Source organism: Eleginops maclovinus, chromosome 7 (genome assembly GCF_036324505.1).
Source record: "Eleginops maclovinus isolate JMC-PN-2008 ecotype Puerto Natales chromosome 7, JC_Emac_rtc_rv5, whole genome shotgun sequence".
Classification (NCBI taxonomy): Eukaryota; Metazoa; Chordata; class Actinopteri; order Perciformes; family Eleginopidae; genus Eleginops; species Eleginops maclovinus.
This window is the reverse complement of record NC_086355.1, coordinates 15,395,301-15,410,861: the sequence shown is the minus strand read 5'-3', so window position 1 is coordinate 15,410,861 and position 15,561 is coordinate 15,395,301. Positions and strand designations below refer to the sequence as shown.

Here is a 15,561-nt window from a genome sequence, read left to right as displayed (position 1 = left end):
ATGTATCAATTCTGATGCGGTTGACTCATGTTTATTGCACAGTGAGATTGGATTAAACCTACATGTTTTAATAGATGTTTGCAAAAGTAGTACTATTCAGAGTGTACTGTTGGTTGTTCATTTTTGGGTTGACCTTCATCTGCTGCTGAGTTGGGCAATGTGCGAGATAAGTTTATGGAAACATGAAAAGCACATTGGGCAAAAAAGAGAGAGGTCAATAGTACAATATGTCATATCTGACTCTGGGGGCTTCTTTTCTTTTATCATACAGCGAGACCGGATTAATCCTACATTTTTTAATAGATGTTGGCATGATTCTACACTAAAAAGAAAAGGTTCCCGGGGCTAAAAGGATGCACACCTCGCACAAAGGAACTGCAGTCGCATCGGTGTATAAAATGATTACAGTGGCTATTATGTTAAATTACTCTTCTATCATGGACACTGATGGGAATAGACAGCGTAATGAGTGAATGCCTAAGTGGAACAAACGCTGTGTGTGTGTGTTTGTGAGAGAAAGAGAGTGTGTGTGTGAATTTAAGCCTCTGCGTCTTTCATCCCACAGCCTTATTAACTCAGTGTCAACATGACTGACAGCTAGCTCCGGTAGAGCTCGGAGCAATGGGCTTCTCTCCCACACACACACACACACACACACACACACACACACACACACACACACACACACACACACACACACACACACACACACACACACACACACACACACACACACACACACACACACACACACACACACACACACACACACACAGATCAGTACTTACCAATGCAGGTATTTATTTTTTAATCATACTAGAACTACTTTACCTTTTTTTTTAGATTACATAATTAAGTCAGAAACCTCGTGCCACATATTGTATTCGTGGCGGCAGATACAGTAAAACGTGTGGATGTGCGTGTGTTTTTCAGCATCCACACCACATGTGAGTGGTTAGTCAGTCAGTCAGCCAGTGTGGAAGTGAAATTGAACAGAGCATCATTGTCAGTAAAAATGGCGCCTAAAGCAACGTATGGCTTCAGCTTCGGAAGCTTCACATTCCACCACGATGTACTCATCATGCTGCGGGTCTGTCAACACACAAGCACTCACTTGTATTTGCATACATTATGTTACAAACCCTAAATATGCGCATTGGTACAGGACCATCCCGCTGAGGCAACACTTTTAACATTAAGATGTGTTTTCAGTTTGCTGCATTAGTCAATGTTGCACAGTTGTTCGACCAATCTTAACATGAAGGGAGAGTTAGCTTAGTGTGTCATAATTCACACATCCGAGCTGCTCAAAATACTTTTTCTGCTTGCAAAAAGTACAATTTTAAAGGAAACTGTTTTGTTCAATAATGTAATCAGCTGAGCCCTACGGAAAAGAGTTGGATAATACTTTTGCAGTTATAAGCTCATCCCCGGATAACGTTCGGTGTTCAGCTTAACGAATAGGACAGACGTACAGCTACCTGAATCCATGTTAGAGAGGATTTTGCTGCGGGATTGAGTCAAATTACAGCGTTACTCTAATCACTGCTGGGTGGTTTCTGTTCATGCATGAATTAGATTATTCAGTAAATGATGTGCTGTGATGCTATTTTGTAGATAGTTGTTAAAAAATATAATCATAGTATGTTTCATTACTATAATTATGTAGCTTAGTGCGTCTTTGTACTGTTTGGAGTGTATTTTTAAGTAGCTATACTGCATGTGTTAGCGAGTGTACATTTTGTAAGTTCTCTTTTTTGAGCCCTGTGCGAGAGAAGTTTATGGAAGTATGGAAATGATCAGTTTGTGACTGTTGGCCTGTTTATTTTTACTTTACAGATATGAAAACACTGAGAAAGTTGGAGAGCAGAGAACAGATGGTCCGCACTTAAACAATCATTAAACTAGTGTACTTGCAGGCTTTACTTCTGCAGTTTGTGTTTCTTTACAAGTACAACAGAAATATCTTACACTATGTACTCCATATGATCTGAAGTTACTATATATTAACTGAAGCTGCTTTTTTAGTACTGCTATGTAAGTACTGTTGGTCTTAACTGCAGAGCCTTGGTTTAAGAACGAACAAAAACATGATTAGCTCTTGTCTCCATGAATATAAAATAGTGCTTGTCATTTCCTGCACTCGGCGACTAGTATGTTAGTTATTAAGGAGTATTTTATTTATCTAATTTTGCATTTAAATATCCTCACTTGTTTTCCAAATCCTGGATTACAGTTCTTGTCCCTGTAGCCATGTTTTTGGCCAAAAATGTGGATAATGTTAGAATGATATGAACAACAATATTACTTATGTTTCATGGAAACAACATATCCGGCAAACAATCAAAACCAGGATGAAGCTCACAACCAGGATACTAGTGTGGATGTAAACAAGACTTCCAATTCTGAGGCCAGAAACACAGGGACTCCAAACAGCAAGCTAGTAATAAGCTTAATGCTGCGTGAGCTCATTAATGATTAAATCTGGATTTGTGTGTCTATATGCATGTGTGTGTGTGTGCTTGTGTGTTTGCCGAGTCTCACCAGGGACATCTTTCTTGTCTTCTTGTTTATTGGTCTGAGCTTCCACTGTCTTCACAACTTGCCCGGAACAACATGCTGCAGAAACACACATGACGAACATCATAAAACTGAAATTACAGACCCTTTAACATGGCTGTGTGTGTGGTGTGTGTGTGGGTGTGTGTGTGTGTGTGTGTGTGTGTGTGTGTGTGTGTGTGTGTGTGTGTGTGTGTGTGTGTGTTGTGTGTGTGTGTGTGTGTGGTGTGTGTGTGTGTGTGTGTGTGTGTGTGTGTGTGTGTGTGTGGTGTGTGTATATTTCTTACCCTGGCCACTGGGTTTGGCCTTCAGGATGTAAAACATGATGATGAGGACGATGGCGATGGCCATGATGAAAATGGTTGACATGGCGATAATGAGAGCTGTTGCTAATGGCTTTGTCCGGTGGGATCTGAAACATGCAGGCATTGATTTAAAATTGTATTAATTATAGATGTGTGTGTGTGTGTGTGTGTGTGTGTGTGTGTGTGTGTGTGTGTGTGTGTGTGTGTGTGTGTTTACCTTTTGACAGATGAGGGAACAAAGTAGTGCTGCCAGGGTCAATTGTAGTTTTTTCCTTTTGCACGCTGGTTGACATGCCTGTAAAACACAAGTAAACAAATTCTTTGTTTATTAGTTGTGGATTAGTAAAAAAAATGATTCCTATTTGCTTGTATATCCATTTCAGCAAAACTGTAGCTACTATCACAGGGTTAACACACAGTTTTGAATAAAGTACTCGTTTGAGTCTTTCAATTTGTGAAAAGAAAAATGAGAAGAGTGATGCCACTTTGAGAGTTGAAGCTACCACAAGAAGCTGCTCAGCTTAGCTTAGTTTAGCTCATAGACTGAATACAAAAGGAAACAGCTAACCACTCTCCAAAGTACTGTACAGATTAAAGATACAACATGTAAATTACTGAGCTTAAGAAGTGCTTGTAGGCAGATTTAGTTATTTTAGGACAGAGTTGGTTCCTTTTCCCAGCCTTTGGGCTAAGCTAAACCAATGTTAGATAACTGGCTGCTGACAGTATTGTTCCATATTCACATGAACATCAAACCTCCACTAGAAGGTAAATGCATATTCTCGAAAATGTTAAATTATTAAAGTTGGATTAATTATGTTTTATAGAAATAAACCAATATATCAGAAAGCTTGAAGGATAAGGCACCAGAAATACTGTCACTCTTGGAAGTTTGTCACTGGCATATCTTAAAACATGCCATCTGTCACTGGTTATGGCAGGCAATCTTTGGCCTAGCATTTTATTGACTTGTATTCCCCCCAATAGTGTTCCATGACATCATTTTGAAAGCAGTTACTTATAAAGAAAACAAAAGAGCGTTTTTTAACATCTGTCCAAAACTTTACCTCTCCCGCGTTAGTCAATAATTCATGTTTTGGGAAGTTTGGAAACAGGGCGGAAGCTAACCATCCAAATGTCTTTCTTTTTATTTTATTTTCCATGGCTCCCAATCCCCCACCGCTTTTCCCCCTCTGTCTTCTTTTTTTGATTATTCATGGACTGTTTTTTCTCATTCTTAATGGAGCTGTAAACGCCTGGCAGCTCATAAATCAGTGCTTTTAATCACCAAGTTGATACACAGTGGACCTCTTTGGCATGTGCCTTGCTACTTCCTGTGGTCTCAGAGTCTCATGTCATCACACACACACACACACACACACACACACACACACACACACACACACACACACACACACACACACACACACACACACACACACACACACACACACACACACACACACACAGACCAGTGCCCTGTGGCTGCAGCCATTAATTTGGGGTATGTGTTTACACTTTGGATAAGGATATGAGCCTGAACTGGAATTCTGTTTAGCGTCTTGCGGTTTCATCTCTTAATCATGTCTCGCAGGCTCAAATCACAGATAATTCTGCAGGGCAATTGTGGGACTCAGCTCCAAACAAACTGTTCGAAAAAAGAATCAAAAATAAATCAAAGCATTTTTGTTTGAGCTAAGAATTGTTAGCAGGGATGAAGCAAAGGATTCTGACGAATACCTCTGTGTGAAAATGTGTTATGAAGCTATGCAACACTCCGTAAGAATAAATACGATTCAATATTTGTTCCTACACATCTTGCACATTAGGATCACTGTTCATAGTGAGATAAGTATTTGAGTTTTTGGGCGCTCACTGGGAAATGGCTTGAAAAGTAAATAAAAATCAAAAAATGGAAATTGAGCTACAAGCGCAAGCAGTAACACGCTAATCATCTTTCTTTCTCATACCCACTGAAGTTTTAATTATCGTACACAGAGCGCGGCAGAAGCCAGGGTAATTTACAGATTACACGGCGAGTGTCAGCCTGCCTTCAGCCTGAGCTAGGAGAACTCCCAGCTTTCAGCTCCTTCTTTATTTACTGTGTGGGGCGCATCGTGTTTATGTTCTCTAACATCTAAAGAGGGTTTAATTAAAATGTACCACAGCCTGACTTATATATGGAGAAATGTAAAATGCTCTGATTTTATCTTTCACCCAGACTAATCAAACATTTTCAGAAATCCATAGGCTACTTCTTTGAAAGCTTATTGTCTGTTTCGCATCTCCTCATCACTGATTGATGTGACAGCTTTACAACTTTCGAATTTGATATTGTATATATAACTGTGTAGTAAGCAATCAATTATATCCATAAATATCACAATGATTACAACTGCTCTTTGAAAAAGAAGCAGCAGTCAACAGTAGGTTATGTTAGCTTAGCTTAGCATAAAGACTGGAAGCGGGGAACCCTAGACTTTCGTATGGTAACAAAAATACCCTACCAGAAAGGCTTAAACTTGCAGGTTAACATGTGAAGTTATCTTGTATGTTTAAACAATGCCAAACCAAAGTATAAATAAGAACTATTTACCTTCAGACAAAGCCAGGCTACATGTTTTCAGTGTGTTTGCAAAGCTAAGCTCCCCCAGCTGCTTGTTGTAGCCATACTGTATTTTGATCAGATGGATATGATAGTGGTGTCAATCTAATGCTCAGTATAGGGAATAAGTTATTTCTCCAGACATCCAATTATTCCTTTCAAACAAGCAACTTGAATATCTGTCAGGACAAGAATTTGCAAGTTCCAAATAAATTTGAATATGAATATAAAATGTAATGACTTGCCACACGTGGTGTTACATCATTCTATCTTTGTTGTTTGCACTTCTTCACAGCATCAATTAATCACTCATAACAACGCCTGAGAGGAAAAATTAGGGCACTGTTGAAAAGCAAGTGTTTGTACACACACACACACACACACACACACACACACACACACACACACACACACACACACACACACACACACACACACACACACACACACACACACACACACACACACACACACACACACATATTCCCACTCCTACTTCTTACCCTCTGACGGCCTGGGCTGCTTTTTGGGTTTTTCGTCTTTCAAAACACGCTCATTAAATGTGACACAATAACAATACCATTCATTTCCTGCCTCTTCAATTACACTGAAAGGGGCTTTTGAGCAAATTATTGGCCCATAAATATCATTCCCATAGCAGTTTATATCAGTGGGGTAGAAAAACACACAACAATTGCCTTTTTCTTTTTAGAAATGCCGTCTATCTGTCAGAATGCCCTCTATGGACAAGCCAACAGTGGACACAGCAGGGCGGGGAGAATATCTCCCTCCAGATATACAACAAAGACTTATAATATATAGTATGGAAAATTACAAAAGTCTACTAATTTCAGCACCTCTGAAAGATTGTTTTCAATTGTTAAATATATTTTAAAATCATTTTGAGTTGACACTTTTATGTCCCCTAAAGACCCTTAACTAAATCATCTAATAATATTCTAATACATGGAGGTCTTATTTTCTAATTTGCTGGTGCATTAAACTATATCTCAGATTTTTGTCTTTAAAACAGGACAGAAGATGTCAATAATTACTTTTTTGAGTGTCCTAAAGACAATCAAAGAAAGTTTCAGACCAATTTCCTTTAAAAACTAATGAATGTGACGTACAAATGCTGTATTGACTATGAATAAAAATTCCTTGGGAACATTTGTAATCAAGTTAACGTTAGCAACACTACCCACAAATTCAGTAAGACAAAATAAAGAATACGTTCACATAAATGATGATACTAATCCATGATTTCAATTATGTATTCTAATGAACCAAAAAAGAGTAGGTTGTAACCCTTGTTGCTTCCTACAGCATTGCAAAGCATGGCACCAACTTGTATCATATCTATGGTTGCAATATTATCATTGCATTACCACAACAATCAAATATAAAATCCTAAAATATCACACACTTATTTTTGCATGACTGCAACTTGACAATTGTATCACCAGGGGCTGATAATGACTGGTACATGGAAAAATGGAGATAACCTCTGGTAAAAATTATCATCCAAGATGCGATCACACACACAAATGCATGTATACACAGTGTCAGGTATGCAGGGTAATCAGTGAGGTTATGGATAATGCGCCAAACACCCCTCAGCAGAGAAGCAGGGAGATGCAGAAACACCACCCCCTTTTATTTCCTCTTATTAAAAAGAAAACTTTAATGTTTAGTAACTTTGAGACCAGCGGAAACCAGGTAGTTGTTTGGACAGAGATAACTGTGAAGGTAGAAAAAGGGGGAATTCATAGTTGAAAAGAGAATAAAAGGTGGTTTGGAGGAAAGGTTAAGAGCCAGCAGAAGGAAAAGGAGGGAGAAATTAAAAAGTGAGGAGGATGGTCTTACATTCTTTGGTGTTGCGTGGTGCGTTCTGGCAGGAGTGGCAAACCATCCCATAGAGGTTTCTGGGTCTGTTCTCCAACATGTAATACCTGGGAGACAACATATACATGAGTTCAAACCAGCAAACTGTTAGACTGTATAATTAGGCTCCACAATACTTTTACACTTCCTGGAGCCAAAGTAACTGGAAGAAAGGAGAACATTTTCAAACACATACAACACTATCAGCGAGCAAAGCAGGTGTGTGTGCTGCATGCAACCTCCCTTCCTTCCAGACATATTCTCCTATACCTACATGGTGATAAGTAAGGGGAAGCAGCTGAGGTGAAAAGTTTGCTTCAGTAAAGAAATGTACATAATTGATGCCCTGAAGGCACCCAGAGGTGGCTTGGTACATATTATCGCCCTGAGTCATGAAGCGTCTATTAGAGGAAAGGGGAGAGGTCTGTGAATGACTGGCGTTGGTATTAAATCATTTAGCCGATAGAACTTCAGCAGGATTATCAGAGTATGTGCATAATGTGTGCAGCAAACAGGTTAAAACTGAGGCCTTTTTATATGTGGACTTAGGTGGATAATCGGAATCAAGTGTGTGATTGAACTACTAATAACTATGCACATTAACAAATATATTTTTGCATAGTTTATCACGAATAGTTTTTTAGGGGTAAGGGGTTTATCTAAATGTAAGCAGCATTTACTCAGATTATAGTCCTTTGTTCTAAATTGCTTGTTTTATGATGTGTACAATAATCTAAAGAAATGCTACTTTTATTCTATTTCTAAATTGTATTCAACCCTTACAAGCATAACACAAATAAAATTAATAGAGGCAAGAGTACACACAAAAAAGTTATTTACAAGCAGTTAATTACATGGATCTACAAGCTATTTCAAATTGACCTAAAAATAGCTCAAACAGAACGAACAATCCTGGACATTTTCCAGAGTAATCATTGTTATCACTGCTAGTGATGTACTGTTATGTTTTAGACATTATTAATACATCATAGATAGTATAAATCCCATCAGTATGTATTGCTTAATGATGACTTATAACAATTAATCATGTTGATGTTACTTTCAAGGAAAATAGCAGATAGGATGTTGCTTATTTTCCTCCAGGTCTTTTTCTTTGCTGAGATGCAGACTTTAACTGAGCTGTTTCAATACTGTTGAGGCCTGTTCTGTTCTGCAGAACAGGTAGAGACTCTGCTTCACTCATACATTCAGTTCAGAGCATACTGTACAGACGTGGAATTAGACGTGAACAACCTCAGTGTTTCAGAGCAAAAGCAAAAACATCCTGTAGAAGGAGTCAGAGCCAAGAAACATAGAAGACAGCAGGACAGCATGCACACCAATGACAGGAGGGGGAATCATGAATCTGTAATATGTATGCCAATTCCTCTAGGACTTACGGAATTGTGTTCTGCCCACATTCAACCATGGATATCCAATAAAATATCATAGTCGTAAAAACTGTTTTCATTATACCACACAACAGGAGATCCAAAACAGACTTTTAACATGTTAAATGCTGTAAGAAACTTTGTTCAATATGAAGAGAGGCAGAAAAAGAGGGACTGGTAATGTTTAAACGTCCCTAATTTACTTGTTATTTTTCAACAAATGTAAGAGGGTTGCATCCACAGCTGTCATTTGCAAATTTGGAAATTAGGATTTAGGGTGTGTTTGCAAACAGGGAGGTCTAGTCATTTGGACTCATACTGCATTATTTGTTCAGATTTGATGAGTCATGAACATAAAATACATCTCTCTCTCATAAAACTAAAATCAAAGTCTAAGTTAGAAACATTCATTTTTCTTTTTCCAATATATTTGTGTATCTTCATCTACATGTTCAGAAGGTATAGAGATCCTGAGGTCAGGTGCCATAACTTTTTCTAGAATTTGCTCATGTTGTGTTAGTTGTGTTGTTGGTGTCCACGTCCATTAGTTTATGCACATTATGTGTAAGGATTCTGCTTAGTTTCATGTCACTGAATCTAATGTCAGGGTTTCTTAAAGGCACCCTGTGGAGTTTTTAGTCGCACTAGAGTGTGTCCCTATTTTAATTGTTACGCACATTTTGTACACACACAAGGAGGCACGTCCACGCAAGTGATTGAATCAATAGTTTGACAATATTCCAGTGATCTATAGGTGGCAGTAACGTGACAGAAAATACCGTTGTGCCCCAGGAAAAGGCAGTGAGATTAAAGACAGAATCCTGCAAGTGGCTGAAGTGCCAGCTCCGTGTAGTAATCACTTGCTACCTATTTGTTCTTCGCAAAGGGGTTTTGAATCTTGTGCGTGTGTGTTTGTTTGTGTTTGTGTCGTTTACCCTGGTAAACAGGGTCCACATTCAGCATCGCTGTCTGGAGTTCCCGCTACTCGAACAGTGGCTTTGTAGAGAGCGTCACAGTCTTTATGCCGTCTGCAGATCTCATACTTCCCTTTGGAATACTTCCCCTGTGGGCACGGCACACAGGCAAAGTCCTCATCCTTCACACCGTAGCCACACGTCTGAAAAACACATATGTTCATAGATCTGGTTAATGTTTTTCTCTCCTGGTGTTACCAGATAATGATATTTCAAACAAATTCAACATCCCACAGATCATCCTGTCTTCTAGCATCGATCTCATCTCTGTGTTAATTCCTTAAAGCAGTGGTTCTCAAGTAGTCAAGCTTCAGGACCCACTTTGTCCTTCGTCAATAAATGACGACCCAAAGTTTTGAACCACTGCAGTAATATATATATATATATATACCACATATATTTTTTATTAAATAAAAAGAGACACTTGGAGCCAATCCTGGATCACTACGTGACAGCAGTTTTCAAAACATTTCTGGTCTTCGGCATTTCCAGTCAAACGGTTGCTGCACATGCAGCATTAGACATTTCAATATAAAAATCTAACTTAGAGTTTTTCCTATGATCTTTTTTTTTTCACTTGCATATCTGTGACCCACTCACTCAAAATGGGTCCGCGACCTACTTTTGGGTCGCGACCCAAAAGTTGAGAACCACTGCCATAAAGAGAAGACTTCAGACCACACACAAATACAAAAAACCTACTCTCCTTTTGCCTTCCTCTCTTTCATCTTTCATTTCCCTCTCACTTTCATCTCAGTATTAAAACAACTTTCAGCCTCTTAGCTTTGGGCTACAGTAGAAATACTCTCAGAGAAACCTAATATGTCTTCCCTTGTGTTCGACGTCCATGAGTCTCGGTGTGATTGTTTGATATGAAACTTTGACTGATCTATTGGCAGGATCTTGTCACTTTTGGTTAAATCTAGCTTTGGATCTTTTTCGTTTTCACTGTACGGCTGTGGCGTTGCTTCTGTTTCTAAAAGCTATTCCGATTGAAAGCTTCTTTCCTTTCAAAACAAATTTGTCACCCCTTTAAACTGGTGTATCATACACGTAGGAGGAGGAAAGGAGGAAGGAACCTAGAATGTATAACAAGCAGGAACTTTTCTGGCATGTGTTTCCTATATTTAGAAATTTGACAGTGATTGGACATTAAGATGATGACATGCAACAAAGGTCTAAAGCGAAACCGAGCCGGGGAAGTCGCGGTACATGTAACGCATCTTAAACAAGGTCCCCCCGGGGATCGACCCTCAATATCAAACAGCTTCCACACATCATGTGAGTTGACACAAAATACCTGATTCTTTAATGTGTCACCAGTTCGCCATCCCTTTCATCACTTGGAAAAATATGTTTGACTCCATGTTTATGTTAATGTGAAATAGCATGAAAATGCAAATCCAGCAACATCACACGCAATCTGGGAACAAGATGCACTTAAAAAGCTTCCTTGGATGTCTTCTGTGATCTCTATGTGTCCCTGATCAGATACTTTCTGAAGTCTCTGTTGTGAGAAGAAAACCCTGTGGTTATCTCATGATTAAAAGGGTGTCAAGACACACACATGCACGGAAAGCACAAGAAAATAACATATGAATTACAGACTTTGGATCAGACAACCAGGGGAAAGTGCAAAGGGGACTATCATCTCTGATTAAACGTATTTCTTCTCTCATGTTCCACAAATGGCTAAATGAGTCTTTATGACAGAGCACTGTACTCATCAGACGGAGTTTCTCTTTGCCCTCTCTTCTCTGGCAGCTTCTAACACAAAACATGGTTGGGGATTCTTACTAGAAGCACATGGTATCTGGAACACAAGGCAGGAAGCAGGAAAGGAAGGAAAAAACAAACAAACTCAGTTGGAACAATCATGAGATATTTATTGTATGCTGTAATGAGGGAAAAGGACGGAAGAAAGGCTTTATGGTGCTGTAATCATTGCCAATGAAGGGTGAAACAACAGAGTTATGTGTTCATAAGAAAGGTTATTCATGTGGCTTTATGATAACATGAGTAATGTTTGGGCAGTCTCTCCATTTAAAAAGTAAATTACCTCAAAATCTACAGAATGGACAGTGGGCTCACACTATTTTTATTTTTTTTCTGTCCTTTTTAGTCTATTATCTGTTTTCATCTTAGTCAACGGGGTTAAAATCATCAGAACGATTGCACCATCATCATCAACTGTAATAACCTTAATGGTGTCTTATTCAGCACCACCTTCAGGTCAAAATGGATTATTATTACAATTCTACTTTATGAGCAGCTTACATAACTAAACATTGAGTCTTCTTTATTGAGGGGTTCATAAAGTCTTGAAAAACTGTAAATGCCAGTTTATGTAACTTCTATTTTAAATTTTAAGAACCATAACCCTAGCACATTATTTAGATAAATTGATGTATTTATTCATAATCCATGATTGCAACAGATTGCATAATCTAACCAATGCACATCATAATGCACGAAGATATTCACTTAAATCCAAACATTACCTTAAAGTAGGGCCACTGAAACCAATAGAACATGGCTGCACCCTTGTTATTTACAGAAACTTTAGTTCTTTCTTTTTGCCCCTGACTGCGGCTGTCTCTCTGGAGAAGGTGTGGCACCCCGGGGTGTCAACTGAAGCGTTTACCTAGACTCTGTTTTCTTTGGCTGTCTGCAGTCTGACTGACGGAGGCTGAGGCTCTGTGTGACTACTGCAAGTCTTTCACTGTGATGCATGCCTTCACATCCAAGTCAATGGGAGCAATAAAGCATGAGAAATTGTTCATTTGAATTTAGGCACTCTTCACTGTGCAGCTTTGTTGATGCTGCTGTGTGTGCGTGTGTGTGAGTTGTGGGTGGTCTGAACAAAAACAGGTTCATAAAGTCAGATTTTATGCTATTTGTCAATTTCAGGTGGTTATAATTGGATGGTAAATGTGCAGCGTTTGTGTGTTTTAGTATGTGTGTGTCATACCATATGAGGCTCCTGTCCTGCCTGGCACTGAGGGCAGGCCTGGCAGCTGTTGCTTGTCTGATTGAAGAACTCATACTCTCCACAGCTGGAGTACTCCGCACTGGCAAACATACAGCACACCTGGAGGGACAGAGGGGGGGGGAAACGGGAGACAGACAGGGGAAGAAATGGTAAAAAAATGTTTATGATATACCATTAACATTATGTAAGTGCGAAAACTACAAATGGTTCTAGGTCAATAATGGAATACAGGGCTGTTTGTTTGCCTTTGTGAATCATTTAACGTCTCATTATAGGTTAAAATAAGTATGATGTAAATACTCAAATCAAATTAGTAAACCCAGAAATACATTTACATTTTTTTTGCACATCACATTTTCTAAAGAAGTTTTAAGCTATTGCTAACTATTCTCATCTAAATATAAAACTAAATATCTTTTCAACAGTGCTGAAACCAACAATTCATTGTGCTTAGTAACTTCAATGATCTGTGCTCACATCATTAATCCTCTCAGTAAAAGTATTTTAAAACAGTGTGAGGGACACTAAAACTAGAATTAATTAAGATATTTGGGAAGTTTTGAAATGACTTGACATCTGCAGCAGCAGAAGAAATCGTCACTGTTGATGGCTGATTCATTTAGTCGAATTAACCACAGTCTAACTGTCCAAATGCAATAAAAACAACTATCAAATCCATACTTATGTCAATGCTAATTGTGAAGGAGGGGACAATGCATATTAATTAACATGAGTTCCTTAGTCGTCTTGATCTGTGATACCTCAAATCCCCAATTGTTTGAATTGTTAACAAAGCATTGGACTATTATTGTTCAATTTATTTTACAATTTGGCTGTGTTTTTGTCTTCCATAATTGCTATTGTGCCTAGGCAATACACATGCCAACAAAACACTACTACTTGTATAACTTCACCTATAACATTTGTTTTCATATACTGCAGAGTAGTTACTGTAACACTATATGTTATACATAAAATCTTAAAATATCTCATTCCTTAAGGTAAAGTAGTAGAAATATAAGCACTCCAAAAAATGACAATACCAGTTTGTGTATTTTGTGTATTGGTACAATATCTGAGTGACTTTGCAAATATATTTTAACAAATGAATACCTCTATTTCTATGTTGTCTCTGTACAGTATGTGATGTTTTACAATAGTGCCACATTTAAATCTAATTTTAGTCATTGTAATACTGTTCCCCAAGATATAAAGTGACTGCTTTTAGAATGGATAGCAATACATTTCCAATGACACCACTTGGTAATGTAGTAAACCAACACCATTGACTGGGGTAAGGTGGAGGAGCCTGATGGGAACTCTGCCAGTGAGTTTCAACATCAAAACAGCCAGAGAGTCTCTAGATTCCTGGTCCGATTACAGAGATATATCTCAGGTTGACTAATTTGTCAAGTGCTGCAAAGTTGTGCAAGCTGCTGGCATGAGAAAAAAAAAAGTCTGGATGACGCAGTGCGGAGTGTGCAGTCAATCGTGGCTGCGATCCATGCCCATAGATAAGTGGGAGTTTCTGAGGATAACTGATATAGGATGATGGTTTTTGATAGTATTTTAAAGAGGGCAAGGAGAAGAAAATATAATGTAGACGATGCAGAGGAAGAAGTAACAAAATACTGGGAAAATATAGGAGGAAAAGAGGATGATAGTATGGAAAAAAGTCAACATGGATTAGCTTGGGATTAATGAAGAAGCTCAAATAGACAAAAGGAATCAAAAGGAGAATTGCATTTGGAGGACAGAGGAGATAAACAGTGCAGAGACTTATGTTTAAACTTTAAAAAAACTTACCAATAAGGAGGACAGAAAGATGGATTTCTTCTGACTTCTTCTCTCTGACATTGTTGCGTCTTCTTCCTGGGGACCAGAGATAGAGAAATGGTCATTCAGTGTTTTGCAAACATCTTCTGCACCAAACGTCATTTACAAAACGGGCAAAGTCAGAAATCTCAGGGCGTTCCTGCCCACAGTCATGCTGTCAGTGGGCACGATGTGTGTGTGTGGCCCAGATGAGTTCAGTGTCCCGTTAACATCACGTCATCACCCATAAACAAGTAATAGCAACAGAACAGCCCATGGCATTCCTCTGGCTCATAACTGCGAGCACACATCACCGTTGGCTAACCTCTGCTTCAATAAAAGAAAGGTGATATCACATAATAATTATCTGCCTCTATTTATTCCTCTCATGCACTAGGAGTTCTTTTCAGATTTTCAACTTAGCTGAAACGCCAGTAGCCTTTAAGTTTTGCACCATCTTGAAACTCTATTTCAGCTGCACCAAAATACATTTCAAGTAAAAAAATTAATATGTTTTTTAGTAAACGGCTGAGACAATGTTTACTAAACCCTGGCAGTGCTGCTGAATTGGGTGTTGGGTAAACAGTCATTTTGAAAAGGTGTGTTTGTTTTATTATTCATGAAAAGAAGGTTAGAGGTTGGATCTGTTTGGTAAAATGCTAGTACTTCATAAAGCCTGTGTATATTTTCCTCAGTGAGGCATAAAGGAAAATATAATTTGTATTGTTGTGTGGGTGAATGTGTACTTCTTGTTTATTTGTTTGTTCATCTGCAAGCTGGTGCCTGCGATTGCATTTACTGAGTTGGTCCTGCCTGGGTCTGATAGGTGGGTGAGGCTTCAGTGTGTGTGTGTGTGTGTGTGTGTGTGTGTGTGTGTGTGTGTGTGTGTGTGTGTGTGTGTGTGTGTGTGTGTGTGTGTGTGTGTGTGTGTGTGTCTGTGTGTCTGTGTGTCTGTGTGTCTGTGCGCGCGTAAATAATGCCGTCACTGTAATTGAATGGATATGTGTTGGCTGGTGTCCTTCGGTAAAGAAAATCA

General features: G+C 38.7%; 1 protein-coding gene across 1 annotated transcript in view; it reads right to left on the bottom strand.

Moving 5' to 3' along the window:
* The window catches only part of edar (ectodysplasin A receptor), a 32,392-nt gene that overhangs the window by 6,692 nt on the left and 10,139 nt on the right, over window positions 1–15,561 (bottom strand). The window contains 8 exon segments of the mRNA XM_063887042.1: window positions 2,545–2,619; window positions 2,847–2,951; window positions 2,954–2,971; window positions 3,082–3,159; window positions 7,336–7,421; window positions 9,680–9,861; window positions 12,690–12,809; window positions 14,517–14,582. Coding sequence (XP_063743112.1) covers window positions 2,545–2,619; window positions 2,847–2,951; window positions 2,954–2,971; window positions 3,082–3,159; window positions 7,336–7,421; window positions 9,680–9,861; window positions 12,690–12,809; window positions 14,517–14,567 — 715 coding nt within the window. The 5' untranslated portion in view covers window positions 14,568–14,582.